Source organism: Passer domesticus, chromosome 10 (assembly GCF_036417665.1).
Source record: "Passer domesticus isolate bPasDom1 chromosome 10, bPasDom1.hap1, whole genome shotgun sequence".
NCBI classification, from domain to species: Eukaryota; Metazoa; Chordata; class Aves; order Passeriformes; family Passeridae; genus Passer; species Passer domesticus.
Window position 1 is genome coordinate 18,353,468 of NC_087483.1, and position 20,762 is coordinate 18,374,229.

A 20,762-nucleotide genomic window follows, 5' to 3' on the forward strand; every position below is an offset into this window, starting at 1 on the left:
TCAACATTAAATGAGTCTCCATTGTGAAGCTGTGTAATTATAGACTAATCTTTACAGATTTGCCTCTGTATATACATCAGGCCTCATCAAAGCCAGAAAGACCCTTACTAGATAATTTCACTAGCTCCCTAATCTAATGAATTTATTATTCATTTATTTTCACATAAGGTTCACACTCCATAGTAATATCTAGATTTTCTTCTGTTTAAAATGTTACCCACCTTCAGTGATCCTTTGCATGGTGATATCAATAAGCAATCCCAGCCTTTGTAACCTTGTAATTAGGCAATGGGTGCATTATACACATTTCAAGGTGAAGTAGAATGTTTCCTAAGCGAGTAACAGTACAGATTTCACATTCTTGTCCTATATTAGATAAATTCTGTTGTCTGCTAAATCTGTGATTATCATTCTGGGTCTCTAGACCCAATCTCTGGGTGATTTCACAGGTCTGTGGAAACATATGATTCAGAGGCAACTTGGTTTAAAAAGAAAAACTGCATCTAAATCACATGTTCTAAGGTCTCAGAGCTCTCCTCCTGGACTCCACTTCTGTCTTTTTTTCTGTTCATCCTGTCAGATTAATTTTTGAGAAGACTAGTAGAACTAGGGAATGAAAGAAATGTAGTAAGTGGACAGTGTTCCATGACTACTGGAAAATTATGGCCTAGAACTTTTCAGAGAAAGGACATTTCCCCTTTGTTACCAAGTTTGCTGGAATGTGACTTCCCTAATTTTTTTTTTTTTTTCAGCAGTGCACTGAAATCAGTATGGGTACACAGCTGCATCATGGGGTAAGAAGCTACTATTGGTCATGACTGCAGTTAAGTAAGAAGCAAGCAAAAAAACCTCTAAGGAATAATTTTGCTTTCCCAAAACTCCATCCTGGAACGTGTAATATATGAATGCTCTATTTGGAAGCACATTTTTTATACCAAACTATTGAGATTTTATTTGTATTTGAAGCACTTTATGTTGCAGTTACTCCACTTGAGACTTTCATGTTTCTGTTCTGATTTCTCTTTCAGACAGCAGCTTCTGCTTGAAGTCTTTCAAAAGGCAGAAGGCCAAACATGGTACTTCACTGCTTGCTAGAGAATGACTGTAAAAGGTCCCAGCTTTCATCATCCCCACTTTCATTAATTGCCAAGCTATATGCAAGGAATTTTACTTTATCTATTGTTATTTATAAAACAATATGCTGCAGATCTTTCATAGTCAATACTTTATCTATTGTTATTTATAAAACAATATGCTGCAGATCTTTCACCTTATATGCGTGTCTCAAGTAGATTTACCTTTGCATATTCAATCAGACTGGTTACTGCCCTTTTTATTTTTTACTTTTATAACACAAGGGGACTTTCCAACAGCTACCTTCTACAAGCAACAATTTCTGAACACTCTAAAACATACATATGTGTCCAATTTTTGTTTTATTTTTGTATCCAATTTTATTTTAGTTTTTAGCCACCACGATTTAGTGACTCATGTATATTCTCAAAGGATTGCTCCTGGGTGTCAGGAGCAGATTGTGTATAGAACTTGAAGCATGAGTTACCTAGCAGTTCTAAATATGCTCTCACACACACTCCCTCTGCCTAATTTTACACTGGTGCTCATGAACATTCTGTCCTGGGACTTCTGTGAGAGCTGGAAGCAAACCTTTCTAAAAAAAGGCTCAGTAAAGTTGAACATTCATTTTTCTAGTAGACTGCATACAATATATGTTTTGAGGAGCATTTTCATTCTTTAAAAGTACCTAATCCATTACTCTTCATCAAAACACTGGAACAGAAGAGCAAACGACATATTCTGCCTGGTCATGCAGTAGTGCTATAATTCTGCCTGAAGACCTTTCTTCAATTAATTAATATCCATTCTTAGGCATTTCATGCATTAATAACTACCTGGCTTTCCTTAGACGCCATTAGAGGAGTACACATATTTAATGTTACATCAAAATATCCTATTAAGATGACAATAAACATCAACAATACAAAACCTAAGACGAGTCTGGAACCCTTCATGGAAAAAAAAAAAAACCTGCAAGTTAAGAAAAAGCTACCTTGAAACTGTATATAAAATGAATCACTTTCTATTAATGGTGTAGCAAATCTGATCCAACAAGGCACACAAATCTATTATTAAATATATCTTAGTGGTAGTCCTCAAAGTTTTCCCATCAACACTGGAATTCAAAAAAAAAATCAAAACCAACAGATAAAGAGTGAGTGTGGCCAAGAAGAATTAAAAAGGAAAATGAAAACCTTATTTGGCTTTCTTTGAGACTTAACAAGCTTTCTTGAGCACTCATTAAAACATGGCTTGGTTCTTCAGCTGCAACAAACCTTCCATCTTCCACCTACAAATGTTTTCCTGGTATTGAAAGAGACTTTTACTTTCTACTTCACCCCCCTGCAAGATTTCCTGCACAGCACTGATGAGTAGAGAACTATAACCTTACACTCTTCAAGCATTTCTAAAGATCTACTGCAACATTTTGCCTGTGTTTGTCATTGTCAATGAAGAAATAAACAACTTGTGTTAGGAATGTTTCCCTTTGTCCAGTGTAGTTTTACTACCATTTATATTCCATAAAATAATTTTTTTGTGATTGCCGGTTTTCCTTCATATTTTAGACATACAAAACCTGTACAGCATTCTTTCAGCTCATTTTTCCATCATTCCCCCTTTTCCTCAGCTAGAATTTCAATACAGTAGGCTTTTACAAAAAGACCAAAAAAAACCCCAACCAAACACCACCAAAGGAAAAAACCAACAAACTTCCTTCAGCTCCAATAAAAACTGTATTTGCAAATAGCTGCTAGAGGAAGCTGACCATTGTTCCCATCACTGTACCTCCTCTGCAGAACTTACTCCCTGATGTTAAAGAAACAAAAGCAAGAAACAGAGATGGTGCAGATGGGCTAAGGCTAAAAAGCTGACCTATGCGTCACCCCAGCCCTTCTTACCCAGATCCATGCTTTTTGAGGCTTTCAGATTAATTGATTCAGACTGCTTGGCTGGTGTCAAAGATCTGAAGTTGATGTGCTGATCTGTTAAATGCACTGCTGAATTTATGATAGGGCTATAGGGAGAAAAAAAAAGTTACGTAAAATGTTAAGGTACCAGTTCAAACCACAAGTGAACTAATTAAAGAACGCAGAAATGTACGTGTTTTTCTCCAGTTGCTTACAGCATGCATTTTTCAAATCAGATATTGATCCTCAACTTCCTTTTCTGAGACTTAATGCTTTCAGCCACTTGGTTACTCATCACAGACAGAAATACAAATGTCAATGATTAGCACTAACTTTCTTTTCATTTTGCTAGTTCTATCTAACAACTGCATTTCCAAATAACATGACACAGACTGTTGGAAAAATACTGCAATGTACCTTGATCAATTCTACTTCATCTGCTAATATAAAATTATTTTATAGCCTTGCACCACTTATACAGAGGCTGGAGCTCTTACAGAGCATGCTACGACAGACAAATTTCAGGATATGGTGTTTGCTTGCTTTGATTTTTATTTTGTTTTGGTCTTTTTTTTTTTCATTCTCTTACCTTAAGGCAACTTTCTAAACATTTCAAAATTGCACCTGAGTGAAACTCCAAGTAACTTTCAGCTCAAAATACAATCTGAAATCCTACGTATCTCTTTTTTGATTAGAAACATAAATGATTATTCTTTGAAGTATTCCTAAGCAAGAAAGGACTTAGAAAAACAAAAATATTTAGTTCAAAATAGCTCAAAAGATTTAGTGTTGCAGTGTCAAAATACTTTCCTAAATATTTTCCTATTCATTTAGTTGAAATGCAATTTCAGTGAAATCAGTGTGACTTGATACAGCAATTCAATTTCAAGAGAACTTTAGTTCTATATGGAAAAACAATACAACACTGGAAAAGTCAGGGTGAGACAAAGGACCTGTAAATTCATCACCACTTTAATACATCATTAGCATTTAAGAGAATGTTTTTCTCTTAGCTTGCTGGAAAAATTAGGAACAGATTCTAACAACCAACTGCAGTTGAGAATGTAATGCTAAATTGCACTGATCTGTGTAGACTTGTTTGTTTATCATGTCATACATACCTGCCTGGGAGACCAGAAATAACAAAATTATTCTAGTGTAATTACTCCATGTTAGCAAAATGAAAATAGATACAAATGTCTTGTACAAAGCATTCAAGGTATCCATAATAAAATATACCTACTCTTTGATGCAACCAATCATTTAAGGGTAGTTTTTGCTCACACCCAGCACACAAGGACAGACACATGGTACATTTCTAGCTGAAATGTATACTTTCTTAATAGCGTTGCAGTAGATGCGTGACTATCAAAACTGAACACACAGCAAATGATGAAACAATGTTCAATGGTGCATCTCAGCATCATCATCAGGATTTGTTGCATTCCTCATTATCAGGAGAGGCTGAAATTATGCCTTTGATTTGAATCCTGTGCTACTTGAGATAGAGTATGAGCCATTGTGAACTTTAACATGTTACACTTTTTTCTGTACCTCCAAACTTCTGTGTTTACTAAGGAAATTGGAACTTAGAGCTGCTATGAAGCATGGTAGTGTTTGCACAAGTATCTGAAAAATCTACCCAATACCTTTACAACTGGTAAAGCATTCATTAATTTTTCTCCCACAAATTTCAATATTCAGACTTACTGAAAATTAATTTTGTAATCTCAAGAATACCTTCACGTGACATAAGGAGATTCAGTTTCTTACAAACTGTGTTTGGCTTGGACTTCTAAAGCTTTAAGACTTCACACTGCATTTACACACTGCAGCCACAGTACAGTTTTAAATGAACTTTTTTTTAATTGTGATTATGCTTTGGGATTTGTTTTTTTTGTTTCACTGAACACAAGACCGGTATTATCTATCATGTATAGCAGGCATACTGCAGCTTATGTACAACTGAAATGAACAACACATGAAACGTTAAAATAATATCCACAGCTTACGTTAAAAGACCTTCCAGGTGACTAAAGAAAGTGGTACAAATTTAAAAAAAAAATTAGGTTTTATAATCAATTAGAACTATTATCAAAACCACTACTGAGCAATTAGTGCTGTAAGTATTAAGAAGAGCTAGAGTCCAACCTGTGACTATAATCCTCATTCAGCAGATCCTCACTAGGATGTGGTGGGAGAGGTGGAGGTGTTTCATTTTCACCGTTGCCACGATCAGAAACTGGAAGCTCTGAAACAAAATTTAGAAAGGAGTTAAATAACCTGCAGAAACAACTACATTACACCAGTTCACTGACTGATGACTGGAAGGCCTCAAGCAATGCTGAAGTAAATCACAAATTATTCAAATCCCTAAACTAACTAAACTAGAATTAAAATCACACCAAGCAGAAAATACACCCCTTGGGATTTTCCTGAAGAGCTGATTTTCAGATTTGCATATACATAATTAAAGGTAAATATAGGGAAACTTTGTACTTATAGTGAAGTTGAGTGCAAGGCACAAATTGCCTTACTCCATTTTAGTGGAATGCTTTACTCCATTTTTAACTTCTCTATAGCTGCATTCAGACTGATTGGAGGTTCACGATTTCAGTCCCCTTGATGGGGGAGCATTTATCACCTTTCATGTACAGAAGAGAACCACATTCTCAGCAAAGAGATCAGAAGAAGAAAAATTTCTATTATTCTATAGCAAGAGAATAAAGAGACATTTCTTAATTACAGTCATCACTTTCCTACTATTACTGCAACTCCTTCTTTACCTTTATATACAGCATCCAGCTAACAGTAGAAAATTCCTTTTTACAAAGACAAATATGAACTACTCAAACCATTCAGAGGTTTGCTAAGCAACAACACTTAAATACCTGCAATATTTAGTAAGACTGCTGTGCTCACTGTAGGCCAGTTCATTATATACTGGAAATCCACTTCTCAACTCAAAGGTACCATCTAAGAAAAAGTCCCTGCATTTTTCAGTGTAGAATATGTCTTCACCTCTCCCAAACTTAAAAGGAAACATGGACACTTCCTTGGGTTTCAATAGCAGGTAAGCAATCTAATAATAATGACATGCCACACTTTAATGTTACTTGTTCTGTTACATGAAATGTTGGCAGTCTTTTTGTACCATCCTGTCTGAAAGCACTAACCTAACCTGAGAGAAAAAGGGTTGGCAAGGAGGGATCAAAGTAGAAAGCAATAGATTATATTTATTTGATAAGAGCACTTATATAACAAACAAAAACATTGGGGGAAAAAATTCCAACCAAAAAGTCCCCAAAAAAACCAAACAAAAAAACAACCCCCACAAACCTACACTATTAGCTCAAGAATACTATGAAATTCCTATTGGCTAGATAGCCTCCTAAGAAAAAAAAGCTCAAACCCTGTATCTCAGGAAAAGTGTGAGCATCATCAAAAAAAAGTGAGGGTAAGCAGATGAGGAAGAAAGTTTTAACGAGACCTTAAAAAATGATCGCCAGTCTGACGTAAAATACAGGTACACTACCTTACATACACACACAGGCTTCTTACACTGTGCTGCCCGTTCTTTCAGGTTTGAATATAAGAACAGGAAACAAATGAGAAGTAAAAGGCAAGTTCTCACAGGAAAAAGAACTTAGAACAAAAGAGGAACTCAAATTGTTCAATGTGACACCAAATGTAATTGCCAAAAGGAAGGAGACTATGAAGTTCTGCAAAAGACTGCAGGACATTAGTAAGAAACGCAGGTGAAAGCCCCTGTCAGAGACTGCAAAGTGATGTACTCCTGAGACTAACACAAAGCCTCTTACGGCTCTATAACAGAACACTAGATGTGTACTGGGTTGTTCTTTCAATATATGCTTAGTGAAGTCAAAAGGAGGCAGTGATTTACAAGTGCAAAAAAGTCCAAACACTCCAACTAGAATTCAATAGTTAATGGTGTGCCTCATTTTTAAACACTGTCTAAGGTTTCATTCTTCCTATCTGAAAAATTATGTAGTATAACTCAGAATCATACTGAAAAGGTAGCAAGGATGGTTGGACACAGGTACAAACACTCCTAACAAGGACCACAGATGAGTATTCTTTAGTTCAGAGAAAGAGGCAATAAAAAGAAATACAAGAGGAGTCTACGAAACTGTAGAAGCTATGCTTAAAGTGACAAGGAAGCTCTCACTGTTTCACACAAAGTAACAAGAAGGCAACGAGTTTAACTATCAAGTAGCACATCTACACAAAGGACAAACACAAAGTAGTGTTTTCCATTGAACTCACTGCCATGAAGATACTTTGGGAAAAAAAAATACTAAGAAATGTACCAAAAGTTAGAGATGTACCCATGGCCCAATGGTCCAGACAGTACCTTTGACTTAGGAAGTCCCTAAACCACTGAGTATCAAAAGTAGGAAAGAGATGCTTGATGGAAAAAATGTAACACCTCTGCCCAAAAAAAGAAAAAAAAAACAAACAAAAAAAAGAGAAAAAAACCTTAAAAAAATCCCAAACCCACAAAAACCCCAACAAACTAAAAAAGAAATAGAACTACACCACACTTACACTATGGTTAGCCTTTTTGAGCAGACTCCCATAGCCATGGCAAGAGACTGAGCATATCATGTAGTTATACTAACTTAGATTCACAGTAATTGGTACATCATTTCACCAAGGCTGTTTGATCACAGGTTACCACTGGTATTTTTCTTACAGTAACAAAAGGATACACACAAAAAAACGTCGGACTTCCTCAGTGAATTGGAAATGATCACAAGGGATTACAGCTCCCAGTAAAATGGGAGCAGGAGCCAGAGAATGAGAGAATTTAACCTAAGGGGCAGTCACTGGCCCTATGCTCAAGACCTCAGGAAATGACCCTAACAGATCCAGATCAATCTAAGCACTGAACAAAATGCACTGAATTTTCAGATATTAAACAGACTAAGAGAGTAAAAAAGAGTAACTCAGGCAGAGTAAAAACTGAGTCTGTCTATAAGACACATGCAGCATTTACAAGGAAAATCGAAATAATTCAAAATTTCACTTCTTAATTTTCTATCTTGATGTTACCACATATGTATCAAAACAGAGGTGCTTGTACAACCATGAGGATTCGGCAGTCTCTGGTAGCAGTGAAAGTTTGATTATTTTGCTACTTAACAGAGAGATGACAGCATTTTCCCTATAACTATTTATAATATAGGGTTATAAGAAATATATCAGAACCTCTAATGAAACACATTCCAGTAATCTTTCAACACCAGAAATGTAAAGCTGCTGGCACTGAAGTACCAATTCTCAAAGAGATTGTTCTAAAAAACACCGTGAAACAGCTTGGCAGCAAAAGAAGTGAAGACCTGAAGGCAGCAAGTGTTATTCATGCAAAAATAGAACAAACACTGGCATTTCAATATTGGATCACTATTCCCTCCCCCTTTATTTAAATATCCACAGGCAAGACAAAATTTAATGTTTTGGCTATAAGCACTTTTCCCCAGACATTAGTTTTTCTTGCTCATGTATAATAAAAAAAGACTCTTAAAACAGACAGCAATATTAACAGGCCAAGCTTCAGTGTATTTTTGCTGAGCTTTTATAAGAATTTTATTGGTAGGAGCAGTGAATGGTACTGGAAATAACTTATTAGAAAACATTAATTAAGAAAATGACATTTTATGAAACATAATACAGCTCCTACATTAAATTCTTGCATCAGATCCCATATTATGTTAAAAATCTCTTCTGTTTTATTATTCTTTGCAAAAATGTACCAACTGCACTTCTCTGTTCAAGATGTGGATAGCACACTGTGAGCATGTATAAGGATCTGTTCCTGCCCGACACAAGAAGCTCACTAGGTCTGTGGCTCATGTCCTTAAACAGACACACAACCTAAAGTTCATAGATGAGATAAAGGAGGGTTGTGCACAGCCAAAGTGTTTCACCTTCACAGATGCCCAAACATTTAGGACAAAACTTTTTAAGAAACAATTAAAAAAAAGTTTAAACCAGCGATAGAAGGAAATAATTATTAGTAATAATTAATACTATGATTTCAAAATAAGATAAATATTTCTGCAATGTGTGAGACTAGTGTTAAGCCCAAATTGTCTTTCACCAAAACAATTTCTTATCAGAGCTGTCCCACAGCCCTCCTGCTGCAGGTGCCTGTACAGTTTTCCATTAAGATCACTGAAATTTCATCCATCAAATGCCAAGTCTTCAACACAAATCTGAATGCAATGGATATCCTGAGCAAGTGGTAGCAACATCTTTGTCATCTCTTATCCACTGACTCCAATTCCAATCACTTCCCAAGCCACAGCTGCGAAGACCCAGCCACGCCAAACCCTCCCTGTGCCAGCAGCACTCCAAAGCTTCCTTTTCACATCTGACACATTCTCTTCTGAGGCCATCACTTTTTTTGCTATAATGCCTTATTACCACAATTCTTTAATTACAAAGATGCCTATTTAAAATAATTTTATGACTGAGCTGAAAACTAGCCATCCTGATTTTTGGATTGCACTTGAGGAATCCTTATCTGAAAGTACAATTCTTCCACATTGTTTTGAATTCAAGTGACAGGCTAGCAGTTATCATTCATCTGCATCAATGGCTTCAGAGCATTTGCTTTTATGGTTTTTAAGGAAGCATTTAAGGGTATTTGCTGCTTTCTGATATTTCTTAGGTAATGCCCAACTCTACAGAGCAGGCTAGCTCCAAGGACTGGACCCTCTTCTCCTGAAATGACAGAATGAGCGTAAATTCCGTACAAGAAAAACATAATGCAGATCTAAGCAAAAGGATCTGATCTTTGAATATTTACAATGCTTCAGAACTATACCTAAGTCTTTGCCTGGAGTCACACTGTGAAAATATTGAAGTCAACACAAATAAGTTACCTCTAAGTTCTATGGGAGTTTCTCTTGAATTTTACAGATAAGGGCTCTTGGGTTTTGATTAAAAGTACCCCACACAGTCATCACAGCAGCCTATGAAATTACTTTTTGCAGGCTACCCTGATTCCACAGTTGTCTAGGAAAGTGGGAAAGATCATGCATAATTCAACTACATCAAAGAAAATCTTTTTTTCCTACTGAAAAGTATTTAGCTATGTGCTTGACTTGAAGAATGAGAGCACACTTAAAAGGATAGGGGTCAAGACCATCTCAAATACTTAAACTTTTCAAATAACTAGTACCTTGCTGAGTCAGGAGCAAATTGGACAGACGGTAGAGTATGCCATCAGAAATGAAAAAAGACAGGAAAAGAAGTGGCCTTAAATGCTCTTATTCGTATGCTTCCATATGCTCGCACATGTAGGTTTCCTTTGCACAATTTACACAATTACCGATTTTTTTTAATGAGTTCATTAATATAATTCCAATTTGTAAATTAAGAGAATGTTTCTAACCTTTGAACAAATTTTACCTTAAAGTCTAAAATAAGTAAGTGCACTTTTTGAACATCATGTTTTAGTATAAATTAATTAAGCTTATAATAACCTGGGACATAATCTAAAAATTAAATGTAAAAATCATTGCACTCATTAAAGATATATAGAAAATAAACATTTTGACAACATATATTTTGCACTCATCATTTGTTTTTTATCCAGGCTTACGTGTTGGGGCAGCGAGCTAGAAACTGTTACTTAAACTGGAATTTGTGCCAGGAATCTCATTCACAACTTCTGAGTCAGCTCTCCCACCCTCGCTGGATCTTCAAGCCTCAAAGTAACATAGCATGCACTTACTCTAATTAACTGCTTTTGGTGGCTGTGGATTTCAGGAAACAAAACCACAAAGCACTCTCTGTCTCAGCACAGAGATGGATATGTAGAGACTACCTTTTATTCCTTCCTGAGGATTGCATGTTACAAATTGCTGGAGAATGGTATCATTACGTCGGGAAGCAGCTGCGAAGTTATGACTCCCGTCAAAGGCTGATTTTTGAAAGACTCCCTGGTCTGAGCGTTCCTAAGGGAAAAACAGAACCACACATTGCAACACAAAATTTACATATTCAACAATGCAGAAGAGCATCCATCACTGCAGACAGTGCATGGACACTGATATAATGTGTTCACTGTATCCACTGTATATTTGCCTCCTCTCAAATGAGAAACTGGAGAGAGCTCTTCAAAATTGCAGTCTGGTTTTGCTCACCATGAAATAACAACATCCAAGCAATAACAACCATTAAGAATGATGCACAAAAATCAAGATTTTTTTTTTTATGACCCACAACTGGCTTCATTCAAATTCTCCATCTGGGAGGGCAGCTTGTGACATTGTCAACACAAGAACATGGGCAATGCCAATGGTATTTTTCTGCCAGCCAGCTGGTTCCCTTCTCCCCGAGACTGAGTGCATATGTTCTGATGATCACACACTAGAACAGTTTTGCAAGTAAGGAGTTACACCAAACTCCCAAACGCAGGTCTTCTGGCTAGCAGCTAAACAAACTCCTGTCACACCTCTAGTCAGCTTTTCTTTTGAGACATTTCCTATCCCCCACCCCTGTACATGCCATAGTGCCTAATTTATTCTCCTGAGCAGTTGCTCAAAGGAAAAAAAAAAATTGGGGAAAAAAAATAAAAATCATAGTTTCTAAAGCTGGGACAGACCCAGAAAGACATTTATATAGTCATTATTTAGGGAAAACCAAAAACCCACACAGGGGGAATATTATGGCTAGTTTTCAAAGCAACCTTTATATGTTCTGTGATTTTATATCTGTTTTTTTTTTTGAAGCGGGATCCAACTGGCTTCTATTTTTAAACTGCATGTTCATTATGTCAGCAAATGTTATACTAAATATACATCTTTTAAAATTCCATAGTCACATCTACAGAAGAAATGAATGTATCTAACCCATGTTATTTTTAAAATGATACAAGAGGCTTGATGTATTGGCAAGTGATTGCCTGCAAACCAAGACATAAGGAAGGACAGCATGTTACACCTCCTTGCAACCTGTTTGTCAAGCTTAATAATAAAAATAAAATAATATGACTTAAAAAATAAAATAATAATAAAATTGTAATAGAATAAATACAATGAAAATAAGCATAGTAACATGGAAAAATTGCACCCCAGAACAGAAATCAGTGCTGGGATGCTCATGGTGACAATATGGCTTCAAATTTAAGCTCAGTGGATAGGTGGTACATGTAACATTCTCTTTTCCTCAGTGCAGAATCAGCCATTTGAAAAGGGTATTTTCAACCTCCATACAGAAACACACACACACACTAACAGTCGTGTTTCCTCTTGAAACTGGAGTCTTTAGTTTACATCAGCTTCCCTAGGTTGTAAAGTCCACGTTTACTGCTTTTTTAAACTATCCACTGAAGACACAGTGGCATAAGGAGCCTTGAATTAACAGCAACAACAAATCTGCTTTTCCAGCTCTTTGATAAATGACACAATCAATATCCCAACAACTGATCAGTAACCAACGTAATTCGAGTATTCAGCTTATAAAACATAGCTGTCATGGAAGACCCTCCATTAGTGTCCTGCCCAATAAAAACAATAATGCATTTCTAAACATATTCTCCTTCTGCCAAGCTGAGATGCAGCGCTCGGGTAGCTGTTTTGGGGAAAGGGAAGAATGGGCACCAACCCATTTCTGCTGTGGTCTCCAGACTCAAATGGAATTACAATTGAACGCAAAGACTGCCCTATAAAAATTAATTCCTGTCTAAAATGAATTTGATTCAATCAAGACCTCATTATGCATTCTTCATAGGGCATGAGTCAAGACTATTTACCTCCTTCATACATCTGGATAATATTCAAAACTATACACTTAACTATAAAAAGCAGCCTCATACTTTTACTAGGTCAATCTGAAGTTTGATTGCAAGCTTTTTAAAAAGAAGTAGCTTTGGTTAAAAAAGAGAACCTGCAGGACTGAACTTTCTTTGATGGTGAGCTATCTTTTTTATATCCCAAAAGTGCACAATAAATATAACATATATTTTATAATTCTTCCTTACAGTAGGATGCTATCAGATGTAAAAGGAAAGCAAAAATGTGTTTCCCTCTAATATCTTCCAGAATTGCTAATGGATACTTTTCATATATTCCTGGCACAATTGACATCATGAGGCTTTTCCAAAGTGTCCTCCCAACAAAGTCAGAGTGTAATATTTGGGAAGTCATATATTTCTAAATCCATTTCTCAATCAATAAATGATGGTAGTAAATTACACAGAAAGTTATCAGAAAAATATTTAAGAGTCAATTAAATTACAAGACACCTGCATCCTCTTCCTCCCTCTGGAATTTTATGCAAATATAGCCAGAAACATGATTGTTTTTAAAATGTTCCAGTAACACTGATTAAATAAGAAGCTTGAAATATCTTGGAATTCTATAATGATATTTATTACAACCTTTTACACCCCAAATCTACTTGTACGTACCTTCATTTTAAAGAACTCTACAGGTATTTAAAGCTTTTTAAAACATTTGCTCAAAGGTTAAAATTAAAACTGGGGTGACTAGAAAAGGCAAACAGTATACATGTATATTATGTATGTAAAGATGAGAAAAGAGTGTGCATATGTCTGCATGCATGAATGAAAGGGAGCAAGGGAGATCATAAAACCAATCTTTTTCAAAATAAGAAGTGACTGGCAAACATCAATTTATATGATGTCTAGAAAACATAATAGTTTAAAATGTCTTTCTTTCCTTATTTTGTTACCTTACTTAAATAGATCTTAATCAACTCAGAAACCCATCCTAAAGAAATCTTCATTTGACCAGGAAAAGTAAAATATGTAATACCTTGAAGGTCAAGAGAGGGAAGAAAAAAGAAATAAAAGAAAAAAAAAAGCAAGACATGTCCAGAAAAACACACTAAAAAAAAAAAATACATTAAGTACCAGTGAAAAAGAAAAAGCAAGAGTAAAACAAAATCCTAGTCACACTAAGTTATTCAGGTCTCTGATTATAACAACAATGAAATCAGAATAATTTAAATTGCCTGTATCCCAGCAATTGCCTTGAGGAGATAGCAGATAGTCAAAACTACATCAATATATTAATGCTAAATTAACTTCTTTTGGAATCATATTTTCTTTTGTTCTAATACTGGTTGAATCAAAATAAGAAGTGACTTTTTGCCTAGTCTCCACAAGAACAGTAAGACCAGGAGCTACCAACCAGAAACAATTTGTAAGTCCTCTCTCTAGGGGAGAATTAATTCTGCCAGGAGAAACTCTCTGTGACCAAGACTTTAGCCATCATCCCTTATGTGCAAAACCACTGGGACTGGAACAACATTGGTCTAATAAATGCACATGCTGCCTCACCTCCGTGTGCGCCTCCAGCCTGCGGAGCACCACCAGCTGGATCCTGCCCCGGATGTTGCCCTCCATGGACATGGAGCGCCGGAGCGTTTCCATGGCCTCGTGGTTGGACTTGCCCAGGAGCGACTCCCCGTTGACCGCAACCAGCTGATCGTTCACTCGCAAACGCCCGTCCTGCGAGCGGAAAACAACGACAATTTAAAAAAAAACCCAAGAATTATTAAGCAGAGCTGCTACACGTGGGAAAGCATGATGCAGACAATCTGATATTGCTCCTATAACTTAATAAATAAAAGACTGGACAGTGCCAGAAATAACTTTGTTTCCAGTAATTGGCAATTGTCTCCCTCTATTCACTACACTTTTGTGAAGAGTTCATACTGCAAATACAAACATAGACATTCATGCATAGACTGCTGGTTTTCTTGCATTTGCAGTTTATTTGTATCAGCTAAGACAATTAAATAATTAAGAAAAAACCCAAACCAAACACGCAAAACCAAAATAATACCAACCACAAAAAAAGCAACCCACCGACCCCACCTCAAAAAAAGGGAAAAGAAGGTTTTTGTTAGTTTAAAGGGCACACAATATAACTATTAGTATCCACACTGCAACCACAAAGGAGTACTACAATGTATTTTTCATGCATTATTATCTGCTATTAAGATCTGGTAAGAAATAGCTCAAAAAATTTTGTCTTACAATCTGATTGGTGTGTATCTTGTCACAATTCTCATGCCATCACATGGGCCAGCATCCTCAGTACAGAATGGTCACTAAAACTTAAGCATCCTTACTAATTAATGCTATCCCTATTTTACAACATCCAAAATTGCTGCCAATAACAAAATTAGGGTTGAGCCACATCAAGTAATCTATGCTTTGAGAAAGTAATTCAGCTTCATTTGCCAAGGTGACATTTGTGGGTGTAATAAAATTGTGGACACTGCTATTTTGTGATTTAGGACTCCTATTGCTGTTGTCATTATGATCTGTGATTTCTTTTCATAAAGCAGCCTGCCACGGATGTTTCCCTCTTTAACCAGAAAATAAGGTCTATTTAATTGAGACAGAGGAATTTCTTTCAAAGCTTGTCAAGTTCACAATTATCAGGCTGACATTAGACCTCAAACAAGGAGGAGAAGGAGTAAGAAACCAAAGACATCTGATATAAGGTGGTGAAGAAACAATAACAGGGAAGATCTTGCACAGAAATACAGTGCTTGGTTGAGTCTGATTCACAGGCTCAGCACAAACTCTTCATAAGGCTCCCAAACTGTTTACATATTTCATGCATCTGAGCAATACAAAATATATATACTATCTGATTTCTATTTTTTCTGTAACTAAAATGTTCAATTCACTATTCTGCTACTGCTGCCAAGTCTAAGTCATTTTTGAGTGAGTTACAGTAGCTGTGACACACCCAGCTTTATTAAGTGTTATTTTTGTTGGAACTGCATATCATCATTGCTACAGCAGAATACAGATAACCACAAAGCTGAAAAAAACCCAGTATATAACAAAATCCAAAATAAACTGGGATGAACAAGAAGATGGAAAGAAATAATTAGGAGATGAGTCACTCAGAGAAGGAAAATTAAGGGAAATAAAACTTTTCTTGAGAGGGTGTGGGAATGGAGGACAGAAAACAGGGAGGCCATTTGGAAGATATACTGGAACCTCTCCCACCTCTCTGCTGAATATTTCATGTCAGCTTAGATGTGCCTACAGCCAAAGTCAGTAAGTTAGCCTCACCCTTTCTCTACATACAAATGATGCCATCACAAGAGCTAAAGTTTACGAGACAAGAGGTAAAACTGCTGAACCAAAAATTTTATTATTTGCATATGGTGTGATTCCTCTGTGTCCAATCAAAATTTGCTGAAATGAATGGAGTTATTCAGAGCAACAGGAGTTTGAGGAAAAAAAAAAATTTTTTTTGTAAATTTCTGTAAAACCTTGAAAATTTTACAGGTCCACATGTCCTCCCTCTACAGTCCTACAGTTTCTTGGATAACTGTTTTTCCTTTCTGGAAAAAAACCATCATGTATTAAATATCTGTTAAAGTTTATTTCTAAAGTCTATACAAATACAATGCCAAATGCATCTTGTCACGCCTACATCAGTTAAGTATGCAACTGTCCTGAACACAGCATGCATTTTTAAACTAACCACTGAACCTCACAAGGTTCTGTATTGGCCCAATTTTTAATTTTCCTTGCAGTACTTTTGTATGAGACTTTATTTTTATTTATATTTTAATTACATTACTTCTTAAAACCTTTCTTTTGATACATCCTCCCTTCTTTCCCCTCTGTTATGTGCAGCATTTAAATGAAAAATTCAACTTGAATTTGACACTTCAATTGTGATAGAAGAAAAAAATGCGCATCATTTATAAATATTGATCAACCACACTTGCTAAGTCACCTGTACAAGCCAGGCTGGAAGATTGCTGAATGCTGTTTTCACACAACAGGCAGAAGTTACTTCACAGAAAAACCTTTTGCCTTTTTAGAGACCAGGAAAAAAAAAATCCCCACGTCTAAAGAGTTTCCAAACACAGATTTTCACATCCCTTGTGTTATGGCCTGGTTTGGAAGCCTGAACTGCACGAAAATCTGCTTGGCTCAAAACAAGCTAAATGTTGTTTTAACACGTTTCTTCTTTCATCTCTGAGAGGTAGGTTTCTTTGTGGCTTGAGCAGGAAAACAACATTTGGCATTTCAGCAGAGCAGTTTTCAAATGCCATCTCTGGAACTGCGAGTGAGCTATTCTAATAGAAGCTGATGTTATTCTTCCCTCACTTATTAAAAAAAGCTGGGTTTTTTATGGCAACTCACAGCAAGGGGCAGAATCTACCACCACATGGCTGCCATACTCTTCACAGTCATTCACAAGGCTCCCACTATTTACAGTAGAAGAACAAGATATAATGCCATGATCTTCAGGGACTTATCTTTTTAATCAAGGCAAAATAAGCTATTTCCCTTATCACACCGATGACATTTCTGTCAGAAATGCCCTAATGGCAATTATTGGAATTATCCAATTTCCCCATCCATTGCACACAAGGAGCAATGTTTATTGCAGCACTCAGAAGGACCAAGGACGTTCAAGCTACACCATATTCATTTGAACAAATGCACACATAGAAAATATTACATTAGTTCTTGTAATGGCTCTGTTTCATTTCAGCTGCAGTGGATTGCAGGTACCTGATCCTCAGGAATGCATTTTTAGTGAAAAGCCAAGATGTTTCGAGGTGAACAAGGCTGAAATCCCCAAAGTTAAGGGGAATAACGATGCATTTAAACTCAGTCAAATGTTTGTTTTTTCACATGAAAGGCTCTGCTAAGTAAAAATAGCAAGTATTCCAGTAACCTCTTTATCTTAGGGAAGTTAAAAAATGGATTCTTCAAAATTACAAAAGAAGGTTAAGAAGGGACATAATGGTTCAGTCAGCAAAAGCAACTGGTTTTATTCCTGCGGGATACAGCATTAGAATACAAACCTGGAACTTCTAACACATTTTTATTTTGTTTGATTTTGTAGGCAGAGCATTAAAGACGACTGAGTCTTACTGTAGCAGGTATGATGCTACATGCATTGACATCTTCTAAAACCTTTAGCTAGGACAAAAGAAAAATAATAAAAGATAGAATCACATATTTAAGTTTTCCATTATGATTTTTAAAATGCCCCCTACTACACTTTGCAATGTCACTAACACATTAGAGCTAGATTAATGTGTTAATATATCAAAAAAATTAAAAATATTAGCCTCTCTTCAGACCCTGGATCAAGCCAATAACAAGTAATGGTAACCAAAAAGGATGGTTTGCATTCTAAGTCTACTCTTCATTCTAAGAAACACATGGGTAAAAGAAATTTAATGTCTCAAAATCTTTATATAGCATTAGAAGGATTGAGCAATTACTTTATCAGTGAAACAAATGTGTTGAAATTCCATGTATAACATTTTTTCTGAGGACAAGCAGTGACTATATAGACAAGGAGAGAAAGTTCATACTTCTATTAGCATGATACACCAATATCGAAAAATAATTAAATTCTAAATGCAGAAGTGATAAATAGAGAAAGAATTCTCATGTCAGTGAGATTAAGATTTCTGCCTGTGACAGTTTCCCAAGAAAGCACTGTACACTGAAAAGCAAATGCACATGTCTTAATCCATAATAATCCATTTCAGAGAATACCAATGGGAAAATGCTCTGGACAACTACCAGCTGGAAAGAAAGGCTTTTTATTTCAAAACTTGCTCCAAGAAGAGATTTAAAATAAGGACAATGAGACGACATCTTTAAATATTTATGCACAAATATGTGCACACTTTTTAACTTGATACAAGAAATTTTATTAATTGTTAATACCCACTGATTAGGTTATGTTCTATGTAAAGATCATTAGACAGAAGAAAGCCAGCTGTTCTCCATGCATTACACAACAGTAGACTGTGAGTCTTAAAACACTGCCAAAATGACTGCATTCTGTGAGCACAGGAGAGTCTCTGAACAGTTCTGGGTGAAGCCAGAGCCTCAGCTACTGTCTCATTTGCTCTGGAGCCTACATTCAGATCCATTACCACAACACAGGCCTAATTGCTGGAAGGGTTATAATGAGGTGGAATGGAGAACTGGTCACAGGACTAGAGGCCATCACAAGACAAAATAATCTCTCAGTCATGGTGCCTGTTCACTCAGGGGTGAGCATGGAAGTTGTGCTTTAGTAGTCTGCAGACATCTCAAACCAAAATTAACTGCTCTGGAATGACTTGCTGGGGGGGGAATAGAGAGTAGCAAACATACAGAGAAAAAGTTGTCTTATGGGTCTGTGATGTGACTAGTCAAGCAGCCAGCCCACTAATATCAAATATGGCTCCACAGCTTGGCTATTCAAAACAAGGAGTTTATCCATGACAATGCACTGTCACTGCAACTGGTGGGGACACAGAGCTGGGAAAACAAAGAGGGCAGCCTCATTTCCACAGTAACATAAGTCGTACTCTGCAGGAGGCATGCACATGAATTGAGTTTATCCAGCCCTAATTTGGCCAAATGTGTGTTAACTCAGTTTTGTGTAATCCAATTGATGAAGATCCAAGCTTTGAAATAACTGTGAGACTAGGAAAGGTAGATAACAGAAGCAAGGAACTATTAAACATTCTTATGAAACCTAAAACCTTGATTATTGCTATTTACTAGCTGCTGTAAATAGATGATTGAATTTTTAATGCTGTGAATTGTCTTACTCAGCAGGCTAATGTCAGGAGAGCAATTTACATAACACTGAATTAAAAGGTATTTTTACAGAAGAGAGAACTGCAAAGAATCGCTGAGATAAAAGACAAAAATTACATTATGGTTCTACAGGTGTTAAGCATACTACCTCTGAAAGATTAAGTAATTTGTTTCCAATTCATACAAGTTACCTTTTCCAAGTTTTATTTGGGGCAAAAAAACGCAGTCAAAAGATTTCCTAAAGATTAGACAATAACTCAAATACTTTTAAAAAATAAAAAGTACAGTCCTTGTACAGTGCTCAGAAGGAACAGAACAACTCAAAATACTGTCATTTACCAATTTAATATTACCAATTCAATCCACCTCAGGAACAAGTGATAACTTCTGCACAACTGATGTCAAGCTCTGCCAAGACACATTTTTAATACAGTGATAAAAATATTCTGAATATAAAAAAGAAGAAAATTATGAGAGCTTTTTATTTACAGGCACAGTTGTAGGTATCAACTTCTCTGTCACTGAGCCAATCTAACTCTTCTTGCAGGCTGTGGGGAGGCTGGAAGGCATCCTCTACTCATACCTACCCTTATCCTTTTTCCCGTTCCCCATTTCCTGCAGAATCCAAATGTTTCCTAAAGTTTGCACCAATTCATTGTCACTTTGGCAGACTTTGTTGCTTCACACACAACCCCAGAAACCGCGAGACAAAATGTTAGATTTGTAAGTCACCCAAAGGAATGAGTGACAAAGGTATTTGTACCTAGAATGCTTCTCAAGTGAGATTCAGCCCTCAACATAGAAATGACAGTATTCTAACACATTCAGCTCCTCATGTTCTTCTTCCATACCTTAAAAGCAGCACCTCCATGAATAACTGATTTGATGAAAATCCCAAGATCAGCTCCTGTCTCCCGGGATTTGTTGCCTTTCAAGCTCACACCAAGTCCAGCAGAGCCAGAATCATTCAGAGGAATCTCAAAGGTCAGCTGTTCTGTGGTTTCTGGAGAAAAAATACTGCAGTTGGGCTCTCCTTTCTGTTGGAGAAAACAAGCATGAAAACAGGGGTGATAAGTCGGCATGAGTGGTGTCCACAGAATTGTACAATAAGAAATAGTCTTCTTTTCCAGAAAATAGCTTATAATCAACAGTGCATTTAGCTGACATTTTGTCAC

General features: G+C 36.4%; 1 protein-coding gene across 9 annotated transcripts in view; it reads right to left on the reverse strand.

Moving 5' to 3' along the window:
- PARD3B (par-3 family cell polarity regulator beta) overlaps positions 1-20,762 on the reverse strand; it is a 531,684-nt gene that overhangs the window by 174,646 nt on the left and 336,276 nt on the right. For all 9 annotated transcript variants that reach the window (XM_064434188.1, XM_064434182.1, XM_064434186.1 and 6 more), the window contains 5 exons: positions 20,439-20,624; positions 14,323-14,493; positions 10,843-10,972; positions 5,136-5,235; positions 2,976-3,091 (listed from right to left, as the gene is read on the reverse strand). In XM_064434188.1, coding sequence (XP_064290258.1) covers positions 2,976-3,091; positions 5,136-5,235; positions 10,843-10,972; positions 14,323-14,493; positions 20,439-20,624 — 703 coding nt within the window. The remainder of the gene's footprint in view (positions 1-2,975; positions 3,092-5,135; positions 5,236-10,842; positions 10,973-14,322; positions 14,494-20,438; positions 20,625-20,762) is intronic.